Raw genomic sequence first — 13,830 nt, 5'->3', positions numbered from 1 at the left:
GACTTGCAGGTTCAAAACTTGTCTAAATTGTTCAACCTTTAGAGAAAAACATAAACTTCATGGTCAGTTTTTTATTCAACTGCTTAGACGCGTGATTGATTAAGACTAGGGACTTCCCTGGTGGCACAGTGGATAAGACCCCACGCTCCCAAAACAGGGGACTCAGGTTCAATCCCTGGTCAGGGAACTAGATCCCACGTGCATGCCACAACTAAGAGCTTGCACAACTAAGTAGCCCACCTGCCTCAACTAAGACCTGGTGCAACCAAAAAAAAAAAAAAAAAAAAAAAAGAGGCCGTTGTTAATAATAATTAATGACTACAATGATTTTCCTTTGGTAAAACATGGCTCCGTTATAACAGGAACAACCCAAATTAACTGTGCTACGAGTAATGAAGCTCTAGCAACACATTCTTGTATCAGGGTAATAACGCAAGGGTTATTGGGTCAGAATTAAGTTCAAACCTAGCTGAGTCACCTAATACCTTTGATTCCTTGGACCTCTGAACCTCTATGAACTGCTGATTTCTTATTTGTAAAATGAGGTTGTTACCTTAAAAATGGATTATTACCTAAAAATAGCTGGAATATAGGGATCCAAATGACGTCAGGGTAAAAATAAAACCAGTTTTGTTCTCATGAAGAAAAATTACATACATGAATCTAAATGTAAGTCTAAAATGTCTAAAAAGTCTAAAAATCTAAGTCTAAAATGTTAATGATGTTTTGGTGGTAGTATTATAGGCAATTTTGTTATTCAAACTTCTACCTTCCAAATTTTCCATTATAGACATGCATTATTTATATTCAAGAAATAAACATATTTTTAAAAATTCACAGCACAAAAAACTGTAGAAAATATTTTATTGAAACAGCTTTTCAATTAACAATGGAGCAAAGTACAACTTGACTCAAAGCTGTCCAACCAGCCTCAACTGCTAGTGAAACAACTCAAACATACAGGACAGGGTAGGACACCTGGGTCACATTTCTGCCAATGTGGCAAAAAAAAGAAAAAAAAAAAGGAAAACAACACAAGAGACAGACACAAGCAGGCTCCCCCTTGTCCTGGGAGTTGGGGTGGCAGCCCTGGCCCCTGCTACAGATGGGATCCTGGAGGGCAGGCTGCCCAATACCAGTGTGGTGGGTAAAAGGCCCCCATCCCAGCAGAGCAACACATTAATAAGAAAGGCCAACCTGTACCCTCTTCCTTCCCCCCACAAGGCCTGCCTCCAACAGAGCCAGGTGGCATTTTTACATTCACGCCATGGTCTCTCCTGCCCCCAGGGTCTTAGGACAGGGGCTCACAGTAGAAAGCACATTTTGGTCAGCCCAGGGGGCCAGGAAGTGAGGGAAAGGCTCTGAGAGGGCAGAACAGAAGCGGAGAGAATGGGGGCAGGAAGTCAAAGGGCCAATGAGTACCAGGCTACTAGGAAGATGCAGTTTTCAACAGTGCTTGCAGGACGCTGGCATCCTGTGCCAGCCACTGCACACAGCCTTCCTAGGCCCAAGAGTCCACAGGCTGGGGAGCTACAGGGTTTTCACACATCTCACTCCCTGGAGAGGCAGCTGGATTCCCTTCTTTACGTTCTCCCTGCCTACTCTGGCCACCAGGGGTTGTACGTGTGGGTGGGAGTCGACCTAGATTGACTTAGGCAGTCCAGATGGAAGGGCTCTGGCCTAGAGGCAGAGGACTGCCCAACTTGCAAGAGGAAGCCAAGGAGACCCACGGGGAGGAGGCATGGGGGCGGGGGTTTTTAGAGAAAAAACCCTGGAGGAGGCAAGAGCACAGACAGGCGCTCAGAAATCAAACCTGGTAACCAAGGCTCTGCAGACACTGGCCTGTGTGGCATTGATCTCGTGGTGGAGGAGGGAGGGAGGGAGGGAAGGATGACCAGAAAAGACTGGAGACCCTCTAATAAGCCAGGACACCCTTCCCACTACCAGGTCTGTCAACCAACTACCGATGGCCATCCTCTCACCTACCCACAGGCGAAGAATTAAGACCTAATAGTGATTTTTCCCAAACTAGGGCCTGGATGGGTAGGGAACCAGAAGGTGGGATTGGGGAACGGAACAATTTCAGTTTTAACCACAGAACTACTCCAGAAGAACTGGTGAGCTGTCCCTTCCTCCCCCTTCTCCACACCTCCAATCACAGGTGAGAGAAGAGGAACTTAAGCCTCTGAGGGCGGGACCAACCCCTCCCCCAGCCCTTGGTGTTTAATAAATAGAGGTGGTAAGAGAAGGGGGCGGGGAGGAGTGGGGAACTGGGAGGCGGGGGTTATAGTTCATCATTCTTCAAAGTTGGCTTCTGTCCTGTAGGCTGCTCCTTCTGTTCAGATTCTGGTGGGAGTTGGGGGAGAGCAAAGGAACAAAAGCAAGTGAGATGGAGGGAACGGGCCCAGTTCTGGGCAGGCATCTCCCCCCAGACCCTGCTAGGCTTCCCGGTACCCCCCATCTCCCACTCTGCCCTCACCTGCTGCGGGACCCCCTAACTCCAGAGGTTCAGAGTCTGCCGGTTCAGATCCTGCTTTCGGGAAGGAATGGGTTAGTGTCTGCAAAGGAAGGGGCTAACGGAGGGGATGGCAAACTTTTCCTGCAAAGAGCCAGATAGTAAATATTTTAGGATTTGTGAGCCACACTAGGTCTCTTTCCATATTTTGTTTTTGGAAATAACCTTCTAAGGCCGTTCACTGCTCACAGGCCGTCTGCAAAGAGGCTGTACCTGCAAGTTTGCCGACCCCTCGGCTAAGTGATGCCCGTATTCCCAATCAGTTTCCCCCAACTCACGAGTCTCTTGCTCAGGCTCTGAGATGGGCTTTGCATCTTCAGTCTGGCCTGGAGGGAAACCAGGAGGAAAATGTAGTCCCAGGAGGGAAAGGAAAGCTTCTTGCTGCCCTGTAGCACCTGGAACCAGGCACCCTGCCCTCACCTGCTGGAGGGATGACCTTGTCCCCCTGGTCACTGGCACTGGCATTGAGGGGAGGCTCTGCCCGGGTCCCATTCTTGTCCTTGGGCCGGGGCCGGGGCTTGGCAAACTTGGCCTTATTGAGCAGATACTGCACCTCTCGGTCCAGGGCCATCATCTTGGCCTCGATGTCTTTTGAGAGCAACACGGGCTTCTCTGTGGCAGGAAGCTTGGCCTGCTCGGCCACGGTTGCATTCTTCCAGGCCTGTGGGCGAGGACAGGCTCAGAGCCAGCCACGGAGATGGCAGACGCCTCTGTCCCAGGTGAAATACACCCCCCAACCAACCACAGGCTCTTCCCTCAGACCCCAAATCACTGCTGCCCGTGGCCGTCAGCCCCAGAAGTAAGCAGACCCCTCAGAATGCCATTCGGGACTCTCCACATGGGAGTCCCAAACTCCACCTTTCTGGCTTACATCCTATTACTATGGACTAACTACAGCTGAACCTCTTAATTATTTTCTCCTTATCTCTCCACTTCTGAGCTCTGGCTCAAAAAAAAAAACGTCCCCACATCCAAAACAGTTTCTGCTTCTCATGACAAGTCATTCTCACCTCCCCAAACCCTGGCCCACCTTCTGCATCCAGCTCAAGTCCCAGCTCCTCAAAGCAGCTTTCTCTAACCTCACGGGGATGGGCTCTGTCGCTCGTCTGGTTGACGACTCATGGCTATGACTCTAGTCTGGGACTAATCCGACACGGCCTCAAACGCAACCATCTTCTGCCTTCCGGATTAGCTGCCAAGCCCGGACGCAGAGGCTGCCAGCTCTCCGTTTCTCCGCATCTCCCACGCTGCCTAAGACAGCCCACCTCACCAGGTAAGTCTCCAGTTAAGTATTTACACGGGGATTACCCAGGTCTCGTTGATGACTTTCTCTAACGTTGTCATCTCCACCTCCGTGAAGATCTGGTCCATCTCTGGGATGAGCCGGGCCCCCCTGCAGCCAGAGAGGAGACCATCAGTCCAGGAGGGGACAGGGCGGGACTGAATGACGAAGAAAAGCAAAGGGGCCGCTCACGTGAGGAACATGCTGGAATGGTTGAGGAGGTTATCGAGGGCAGACAGCCGTTCGGGCCACTTCTTGCGCTCTTCCACCCGAAAAAACAAGCCTTGGCACAGCTTCCTCAGCTCGGCCAGCTTCTCCTTCAACATCTGATGGATGTGGGGAAGGGAGAGGGCAGAGGGTTGAGGGGATGACATATCAGCCCTGGAGCCAGCCCTGCATCCTTCGTTATGGCCTCGCACCCCAGCGCTCCTCCCTTTCCCATCCGGCCCACCATGTCCTGGGAGGTCCCTCACCACTGTGGTGGCCCCAAAGCCCTCATCCTCCAGCCAGGTGGACGCGGCATGGAGTCTCCCAGAGATGTCCTCACGCTGCTCCTCGGTAGACACTTCCTGATACTCAGGCTGGTACAGCTTGTCCTGGGGAGGTGCACAAGAGCGCAAGCATGCAGCAGGCCCTGGGGGCAAGGCTCATGGAGCAGGACCCCCTCCCTGCTCCCCAGCCCCAGACACAGGGCCTGGGGCAGGTGTGCTTCCCACCCGACCAACCTGTGTCTCAAAGATGAATGCTTCCAAGCTGTTGGCTGCTTTTTCCCGTTCCTGCTTCTCTAAGTCCCGGAGCGTCAGGTCCTGGAGTCTGTGGACAGGGGCGGCAGGCATGAGGGGCTCCATTCCACACCCTGGGCACCCTCCGCGCACTCGCAGCCTTTACTCACTTCTGGGCCGAGCGGGCCAGCTCATCCTGGCGCAAGTCAGGCAGGTCCAGGACTACCAGCTCCACCCCGATCTCCTCCACCATTCTCTGCTTCCGGGCCGGCTTCTGCTTCTTTTCTTCCTCCGGGGCTGGAGGGACACCCTCAGCCCCTGCCTCACCCTTCTCACTTGGCTTCTGGGGTGAAGAGACCAAGATGTCAGGGAAAGTGTTGGCCTTTCTACCCTCCACAGGCAGGGCTCTGGGGGCCAAGAAGCAACGCAGGCACCTGTCCCATTAACCACTGGGTTCAGGCTGGCCTCACTCTGCCTAGAGCTCACCTGGGCCTCGGGCTTTTCCCCTTTGTCTTTCTCTGCGGCCTTTTCTCCCTCAGAGGCTGCATCCCCCTTAGGCTCAGGGGGTGGGGGTGGAGAGGTGTCGTCTGTTGGGGCCTCAGCTTCCTCCCTGGGCTCTGCTTGCTCTCCAGGCTCAGCCTTGCTCCCCTCAGCAGGCCCCTCCTCCTCCTCCTGGGAAACAAACAGACACACCCACCCACAATAGTCACTAGCAGAGCCTAGGGATCAGGACTGGTTCGGCAATGCCAGGTCCCCATGGCTCTGCTTTGAGGGGCTCACCGCCCATGACACAGCTTGGGGGAGACAGAGGACGACTGTATGGAAATTGGCAGCAGGCATCTGGACTGCAGCAGTCTAGCTGGACAAAGGAAAAGCGTTTGGAGATGAGGGTGGGCCTTGGAGCTCAAGCACAGGGATGGCTCAGAGTCCAGAGGAGGGTGTGGTGAACTCGGCCTGGGCTGAGAGGAGGGGTAGGTCTATCACATCCTAGGCAGCTGAGATGCCCACTCCAACCCCCTGTCCCTGCTGCCTCCGCCTGGTCCCACGCACCATCCTCCATGCTCCCTTGGCTCCATCCTGGCCTTACCTGGACAGTGTCAGTACCATTCTCTTTAGTATCTTGTGTGGTGCCACCTCCAAACAGGCTGGAGATGGTGTTGCCAAGTTCTAGAAAGAAGAAAACCCAAAGACTTAAAGGGGACCACACCATTGACTCCACCCCCAACCCTAAGGGCATGGCCCGCCCACCTCCCCGAAATGCACACAAGTACACCCTCTCACAGACACACACACACACACACACACGTGTATGCACCCTCATCTTACTGGTCAGAGTAGATTCCTCTTCCGGGCTGTCCTCCACCAGCGTCTCAAACACAGACTCCACCTGAAGACAGGGATCCAAGGTGAAGAAATGCACACGCTAAGCCACCTTTTCCCCACAAGCATCCTGCCTGGCGGGTGATTGCTGAGGCACAGCCAAGTGACTTCCAGGTGTGCCAGCCTGTTCTCTCACCGGCCTCCTTCTACGGGCTCTCGGATGGAGTCACCGCCAGCCCTGTTGATTATGAGCCCTTTCAGGAGGGGACCGTAGCTCCTCCTCCGCCCACCCTCACACTTCTCCACTCAACCGAATGGGCCGTTACTGCCCCAGTATGTTCTAAAAGATATTGACCCCCAGAACCGTTCTTTAAAAACAGGTTCCTCAACCGTTCTACAGATCCTGAAACTTATAACATCCACGAGCATTTACAGGCTCTGAGACGGCCCATACCAGGTCCCTGGTTAGCTTTGTTTAACCTAAGGTTTACCCAACTCCAGAACCCATTTCGTTTATCACGTTCTAATACCATGAGGAACTGCTCTGGAAAAGGCTGCTGGGGCCTGGGCCCCCGCCCTGCACACGGGCTCTCCTGCTCTCACCCTGTCTAGGCTGAGCACGCCACTCTCATCCAGGTTGAAATGAGCCTTGATACCCTTTGACTCATAGTCGGGATACTTCTTGAAGCTCTCACCCACACCTTTTAGCTTCACCGTGGTCAGATTCTGGGAGCCAAATACCCTGGGTGGGGAGGAGAGAGCCGTTAAGGGGAGCCCCCCCCCTCCAGCTCTAGCCTACACAGCCTCCCAGCACGAGATGCGGGGCCCTCCCTGAGGACACCCTCAGGATGGAAGCTCCTCCCGGAGGAGAAGCTCAGCCCAACCCCAAGACCAAGCCCACAGCCTGCTTCCCCTGTGTCCCCCTCAGACCCCAAACCCTCCCTCCCTGGAGCCCTCTCCCTGCCCCACCCCCTCACCGAAGATCCTCAGGCCCCAGGAAGCCCAGGTCACCATAGTTGATGTGGAAGTTGAAGTCATGGTTGTAGCGGTTAAAGGTGATGACTTTGCGTTGAGGGTAGGGCCCCATCCGGCAGAAGAGGACACGCTTATTGTGCTTCAGGCTGCGAACTCCAGGCTCCTCCTCCACTTCCCTCGTGAACTCCACCTACGCGGCAGGCAGAGGGGAGGTACGCTGGAGGAGCAGAGGAGGGTCTCGGGGAAGAAGGGCGGGGAACACCAATGGCAGGGAGACAGACGGACAGTCTAGAGGAGGCAGGGGAGACGGCCCTGGGAGAGGTAAAGGGAGCCTGTCACCCCATCAGACAGGCTTACTCACCAGGATGGGGTAGATGGCCGCGTCTCGGACAACGAACGGCTTCACCTTGAAGGCTTTGCTGAGCGCCGCTGCCTGGTACACAGCCCCCATGGCGGCGGCTTCATCGGCGTTGATGTTCTTGCCCAGCTCCTCCCTGTGAGCACCCCAAGCCTCAGCACCATCCACCTGCAGCTCCCAGCCTGGCCCGCCCCCCCCCAGCCCTCCAGCCCCCCACACTCACTTGCCCACAGCCTTCAGCAGCACCTCCTGAACTTTGGGCACCCGAGTGGCCCCACCCACTAGGATGACCTGCTCAATCTCATCCTGCAGGGGGAGAAAGAACGGGAGATGGATGGGTCAGCACGAGTTAACCCCCCTCCTCAGCACCGACTCCTCCCTGATGTTCCCGCTCCCTCCTTCCTGCCACCTCATCACTTTCTATCCCACCTGCCTCCCCGCCATGCCCTCCTCGACGACCCCCTCACCAGCTTCATCTCGGCACTCTGCAGGGCCTGCTGCACGGGCCCAGGCACCCGCTCAAACAGGTCTGCACACAGCTCTTCAAACTCTGCCCGAGTCACCTTCGCCTTGAAATCCACATCGTCCATCAGGCCCTCGATCTGCGGGAGGATGAGGAGGGTCAGAGTTCTCACCCAGGTCCTGCTCTCTGAGTGAGGAGGTAAGACACCAAGGGAACAGGACTTTGGGAGGGTGGAAGGAAGCACAGGAAGAAGGGATGGGCCACACCAGGCACAAGGAGTCTGGCTCAGGGTGGCGCGATCCTCCACCCTCTGGGTGGGGAATATTTGCCCTCAAGCAGCACACGTGAGCACCTGGGCCATGTGATCGGCATTGGCACTCAGGATGGTCTTGAGTCGATTGGCCTCACGCAGCAGCTTGGCCATAGCGCGGGGGTTCTCCCGCACGTCCTTCGCTCTCTGGCCCTTGCGCTGCTCGTTGAAAATCCCGGCCAGGTGCTCACGCAGCCGGAGCTCCATTTCCAGGCCCCCCAGGGTGCGGTCAAACCTGTGCAGGAAAGGGAACAGGGAAAAGCATGAGGAACACACAGGGCTCCTTCACCTGCACAGAACCTGGCCTTCACCCACACGGCTGACACCTCACAGCGACAGGCATCTGCCCATTCATTCAACTGCACCTACTGGGCATCAAACTATGTATTTGTCTCTGGAGATGCAACTGTGAGAAGAAAAAGACAAGACAAGCCCCCTGTTGTCCAAGAGTTTATAATCCAGCAACCAGATAATCATATAAATGTGAAATTTTAACCAACCTATGTGCTATAACAGAGAGACAAACAACACCACTAAACATATATATGGAAAATTTCAGCTATTTAGGGAAGTCAGGAAAAGTTCTGTGAATAAGTGATGCTTGCGCTGAAACCTGAAGGATGAGCTGAGATTAACTAGGTGAAGAGGAAAGAACATTCTAGACAGAGGGAAAAGCATGCATAAAAACTGTGAGGTGAGAGAGAGTGTGGTGTGTGAGTTCCATGGAGGGCAAGGATGGCTGGAGCTCAAAGAGCAAGAGGTTCAGGGTCAGAGCCAAGCAGGAGGAGCCCGGGAGCACACAGGCACAGCCTCATAGGCCAAGGCAAAGGTTTGAAGCCACTGTAGGGTTTTTAAAGAAACGAGATACAGTCAGGTTGGCATTTTGAAAAGAACCCTCTGGCTGAGATGCGGAGGAAAGAACTGGAGGGAGGCCACACTGGCAGCGGGGAGACCTTCAATTCTGCAGGTAAGAGGCGATGGTGGTTTGGACTAGCATAGAAGCAGTAAAGATGGGCAGGAAAGAATGGGTTCATGAAATAAGATAACGCCAGTGATAAGTAAACTGGGAATGACAAGAACAAAAAAATAATTGAATCTGACACTCCACATATGGCCTATGGCCTTGTGGATTTCCTCAGAAGCAGCTTGGGACGTTCCCTGCCCTTCAATCTTCCCGAACTGTCCTCCCCCAATTTCCATCTACCCCTTGCTCTTTGGGAGAGGTACCCTATGATGACTGATGCTTTAACCAGGAGAGCTTTCCTGCAGGGAGCGGGAAAGTGAGGCAGCTGCCCCTCTGAGAAGAAACCCCTGACCCGAGGGTATCTCGGCAAGCAGCCCTCCTCCCAGCACCCACTTACCCCACTCCCCGGATCTGCAGCTGTGGCTGCATCCCTGCGTCCTTAGTCTTCACCGTCTGGTAGGTCACGATGGTGCACACGGTGCTACCTGCGCCCATGTCATAGAACATGATATTCTGTAGAGACATCAAGGCCACCGTCACAGGAACCTTATTCAACTCCAGGGTGCCTGCCCCCCTGCCTGCAAGGGGCTGCACCAACTCTCAAGTGAAAGCCACACAGCTCCAAAAGGGGCCGAGGGCCGTTGCCTCATTTTGTCAAGGGCCAGCCACGGAAACAAGATGCAAAATGAGCCACATGGCCTCCACCATCAGACTCGGCCACCCTGCAGGTCCGGTCAGCAGTTCCTCCCTGGCTCACCTGGGCAGTGCTGTTGATATCTTTCCGGCGGAAGACACCATAGCTGAGGGCAGTGGCAGTGTTGTCGTTGATGAGCTGCAGCACTTTGAGGCCAGCCATGCGCGCAGCCTGCAGCACAGCTCGGCGCTCAGCCTGATTGAAGAAGGCTGGCACGGTGATCACTGCATCCTTGATGGGCTGCTCTACAGGGGACAACAGAACAGAGTCCCCACCAGCTTCAGACCTTAGCGGAGGGTTTCCCAGTCTCAGCACAATTGATGTTTTGGGCCAGATAATTCTCTCTCTTTTTTTCTTGGTGGCACTGTGCGGCACGCAGGACCTTAGTTCCCCCGCCAGGGATCAAACCCGTGCCCCCTGCAGTAGAAGCATGGAGTCTTAGCCACCGGACTGCCAGGGAAGTCTCTGGGCCAGATAATTCTTTGGTTTGGGGGGCGGGCCTGTGCAGTCTAAGATGTCTGGCAGCACCCCTGGCTTCTACTTGGTAGATGCCAGTAGCAGTAGCTCCCCAGTTGTGACAACCAAAAATGTCATCAGACGTTGCCAAATATTCCCTGGGAGGCAAAACTACCTCTATTTGAGTCCCTAGGGAACCTGGCTACCACTGGCCCCATCTTGGCTGCTCACCTGCAAAATCTTCAGCCAGAGAACGGGAGTAATTGAGAAGCATGCTCAGGACCTCCTCAGGTGAGAACTGCAGCTGCCTGGGGGAAGGAAGCAGGTAGAGGCAAGGAAAGCCAGGCATCCAGGCAAGGACAATGGTGAGCACATGCCAACGGGGACCCCATCAGGCCCGCCGAGCCCACCCTGCCCAGCAGGGCACTCACGGGCTGATTTGGAAGTACACAGTCTGCCTCTGTGGGTCGAAGCCCAGCTCATGCTCGGGGAAACGAGCTCTGTAAAGGGCCACGTGGGGGTTATTCTCCTGCTTCCCCAGGAGGTGCTGGAAGTATCGCAGCGTAGCCTTTGGATTCTTGATGGCCTGAGAGGAGGTAAAGGAGAAGCAGAGTATTAGGCTCCCAAGCTGGCCATCACCTACCTCCTACCTCAGAGATCGATCAGGGAACAGACTCCGGGGTCTGTTACCTCCTCTCCTCTGCCCAGTGCTTCTGGGAAGGGGGCGGGCTGCTAGCTCACCATGCTTGCTGCACTGTCTCCAAAGAATCTTTCATTTTCTTTCAGTGTCACAGTCACTGGGGTTTTCCTCCGGGATTCCCTGTGGAAAAGAGACAATGGGACCAGGTGTCTATGGCAGGGTTTGTTCTCAGGAGCCTCAACACCTCACATACAATCAATCGTGCAGACACCAAAGTCTGCCGAGGGCACTACGAAGAACACACTGTGGCTTGGGGCGCAGACTCCCTTTCCCCACCCGACCCTGCGGCCGCCCTCACTTGTTCAAGACAATCTCCATGGGCACTCCAGGCTTGACAATGGCCACCTTCATTGACTCACTGCCCAGGTCCACAGACATCACTGCCAGCGTGTCTGAAGGGGAAAGAGATTTGTCAATTAGCCCCTCTTCCCCCACTTCCTGAGGCCCCGCTAATCAAAGCACACTGCTTTCCATGGAGAAAGTAAGACAGCAATGGACAAAGAAAAAGGTCTGGGTCTGGCAACCTAAGAGTCCAGAGTTTCCCACCACCAGCTTCTTTCCGCCTTCCCACCATGTATCATCCAACATTCACTCATTTATATTTCTTTCGATGCCTCTGTTGGGGTACACACCACTCAGTGCCAACAGGTCTGCCAAGAGCACAGCCATCAAGGCCCAACAGGCTAGCCTCCTCGGCCTCTGCCTCCTGACGGTGGCTGCCATTGTGTCTCTGGGGGAGGAGAAAAACAACACTTGTAACTGGATGCCCTGAGTGAAGGAGGCAGAACCTCATCGAGAACAGAGAAGCTTTAAGATTCATACCTACTCCCTCCTCACCCAGGGCAGAGCAGTCTACATCCCCGCCCCTCCCTCCCAATGAGAACCAAGCACTCAGCATCCTCAGAAGTGCCCACACAAAGCCCAGGTGAAACAGCAGAGATCCTGGCCGCCAGCCACCACATCCCTAAATAAACGTAACAGGACAGGAGAAAGGAGACCAGGGCCTTCCGTCCACAGCATATTAGCAACTGGCGCACCCCAGCACTGTCCCTGCTGTCAGACACCTGGGGTGCGGCCAGGGATCCCCGCCCAGGACTCAACTACCTTCCTACACCTGGAGCTCCCCCGCTGGCGGGGAAAGCCGGGCCGGACCTGGACAGGAACTGAGAGATGGTGACGTTGGGGGAGGCTGGGATGGAAGAAGGGCCTGTCTCATCGTCAGCATCCCTTCGGGTTGTCCCGCCCGCTCCCCTTCTCCATCCCATACCAGGCCCCGCTGCCTACTCCGACGCTGTGCCTGGCACGGTAAGGTTCCGCGCCGTTGGGTACCGAGTACCCCGAGTTCACCTAAGCCTCACCAGCCGAAGACGGCGGCTCTCACTCCCGGAAATGGGTTCCGGCCCACCTCTAAGACGTGGGGGCGCCCCGGGGACCGAGATGCAGGGCCAAGCGCACCGGCGTTCTTGCGGCCCTCACTCCCACTACCGACCCGCCCCCGGAGCTAGCACGCTGCCTCCTCCAGGAGGGGTGGCCGGTGCCCATCGCCATCCCCACCCTCGCTACCTCTTGCCTCCGCTCCTGTGGTCCCAGCTCTGGGACAAACGCGGCGGCCGATGGACCCACGAGGCCAGCAGCGCGCCCCTCAAGCCCGCGCCCTTCACAACTCCCCTCGGTTTGCAAACTGTTACATTAGCCACCAACCTCCCGGCGGCGTCTAGCGAACCAGCCGGCCCCGGACGCGGCGTGCGCTCATTGGAGCCTCCGGCGCCCGGCCCTGCGCCGTGGGCCCGGCCCCGCCCCCAGCCGCCGCGGCGCGCGTTCCCATTGGGCCACGTCCCAGGCCCGCCCCCTCCTCTGTCTCCGGCCGCTCCCGGGGAGGCAGCGGAGGGGCCAGTCAACCAGTTAGAGGAAAACCGCCGATGCTGGCCGTGGATTGGACCACGTAACGCGGCCCAGCGTCAGTCCCGGTGCGCTCGCGGGACTTTTCCGGCCGCAGCGCTCGATGTTTGACTCCCCGGGTCGGGAGTGACCGGTCCCTAGAGCGAGTCGGCGCACGGGCGGTCTCGCGCTCGGCCCTATTCTTCTGGTCATCTGGGAGCTCCGGCCGAGAAGCAGGAAAGATCGGCATCCCCTCCGCAGCCACGCGGAAGAGGCGCTCGCTTGTTGGTCGGTATTGGCTTTGGCTGGAAATCAGAGAATGGCTGCGCTTCTGGCTCAGTCCATCTCAACCCCCCTTTGTTTCTTTGCGGAAACTAAAGCCACCAAAGGGAGAGATATTCGCTGATGGGTCGGAGATAACGCTTGTGTTCGTGGCAGAAGTTGGCCTGGACTCTTTAATTTGTATGAGAAGGAATATTCCAAACTGCAAATCGCTACACACGAGAGACGCTTTTAATATTTGTGAAGCTGTAATTGGTTAAGCACAGATGCACCACCTCCTGTTTCTCCTCCATTAAAGCTTGTGCACTTTCCTTTTTTTCTGAATTAAAGAACCTCGGGCAGGTATTGGCGCTCCTCACTTTCCTCTCTGTACTTTGCAGTCCCATAGAAATATGCACGGTCCTTAGAGCACTTTCCCAGTTTTACTGAGATGAGCGCACTTTTCTTAAACGTGGTATCAGTCGCCTCTCTCACGAAATCGACGCCTGGCCTTGCTTCACAGAAGGTTCTCGTGAAGGCCCTGGCTGTGACAGCCAGGGCTTGGTTAAGGAACTCTTATCTGTTCCTTTACCTACTTTTTTTTTTTTTTTTTTTTTTTGCGGTACGTGGGCCTCTCACTGCTGTGACCTCTCCCGTTGCGGAGCACAGGCTCCGGATGCGCAGGCTCAGCAGCCATGGCTCACGGGCCCAGCCGCTCCGCGGCATGTGGGATCTTCCCAGACCGGGGCACGAACCCGTGTCCCCTGCATCGGCAGGCGAACTCTCAACCACTGCACCACCAGGGAAGCCCTCCCTACATTTTTATGAGGCTTAGGGAGAGTCTGGTGTCTATGCTTAGAAGATAAACCTACTGGCAGTACCAGGGAAAGGTCTATTTTCCTTCCCTTTAAGAACAGTTCAGTGTTCAGGTA

At 55.5% G+C, this 13,830-nt stretch overlaps 1 protein-coding gene across 3 annotated transcripts; it reads right to left on the bottom strand.

Moving 5' to 3' along the window:
- Positions 1–847: 847 nt before the first annotated feature.
- On the bottom strand, positions 848–12,509 carry HYOU1 (hypoxia up-regulated 1). 3 transcript variants are annotated; one of them, XM_065883202.1, is made up of 26 exons: positions 12,461–12,509; positions 11,392–11,489; positions 11,058–11,151; positions 10,801–10,879; positions 10,491–10,645; positions 10,291–10,367; positions 9,667–9,848; positions 9,307–9,422; positions 7,988–8,180; positions 7,640–7,774; positions 7,396–7,478; positions 7,176–7,308; positions 6,817–7,004; positions 6,443–6,581; positions 5,846–5,906; positions 5,607–5,686; positions 5,006–5,191; positions 4,690–4,862; positions 4,523–4,610; positions 4,271–4,393; positions 3,990–4,123; positions 3,824–3,908; positions 2,936–3,176; positions 2,794–2,841; positions 2,480–2,530; positions 848–2,346 (listed from the first exon to the last, which is right to left on the bottom strand). In XM_065883202.1, exons 2-26 carry the CDS (start codon positions 11,480–11,482, stop codon positions 2,285–2,287), a joined length of 2,997 nt encoding a protein of 998 aa, XP_065739274.1. In that variant the 5' UTR covers positions 11,483–11,489; positions 12,461–12,509; the 3' UTR covers positions 848–2,284. The 3 variants fall into 3 exon arrangements, with proteins under 3 accessions (XP_065739274.1, XP_065739275.1, XP_065739273.1); XM_065883203.1 differs by lacking the exon at positions 12,461–12,509 and adding an exon at positions 12,323–12,435; XM_065883201.1 differs by lacking the exon at positions 12,461–12,509 and having other exon boundaries at positions 2,285–2,346; positions 2,480–2,533; positions 11,392–11,482.
- Positions 12,510–13,830: the final 1,321 nt, after the last annotated feature.

The sequence above is a fragment of the Phocoena phocoena genome, chromosome 8, assembly GCF_963924675.1.
Source record: "Phocoena phocoena chromosome 8, mPhoPho1.1, whole genome shotgun sequence".
NCBI lineage: Eukaryota > Metazoa > Chordata > Mammalia > Artiodactyla > Phocoenidae > Phocoena > Phocoena phocoena.
This window is presented reverse-complemented; position numbering and strand designations above follow the sequence as displayed.

What these genes read in the sequence shown, in the direction of transcription:
- HYOU1 (XM_065883201.1), bottom strand. Translation starts at nt 11,482, where the DNA reads ATGGCAGCCACCGTCAGGAGGCAGAGGCCGAGGAGGCTAGCCTGTTGG. An exon ending in AGACCTGTTGGCACTGAGTG is followed by an intron (nt 11,152 to 11,391) that starts GTGTGTACCCCA and finishes TTTCCCCTTCAG; the next exon opens with ACACGCTGGCAGTGATGTCT. An exon ending in AGAGCCTGAGCAAGAGACTC is followed by an intron (nt 2,534 to 2,793) that starts GTGAGTTGGGGG and finishes CCTTCCCGAAAG; the next exon opens with CAGGATCTGAACCGGCAGAC.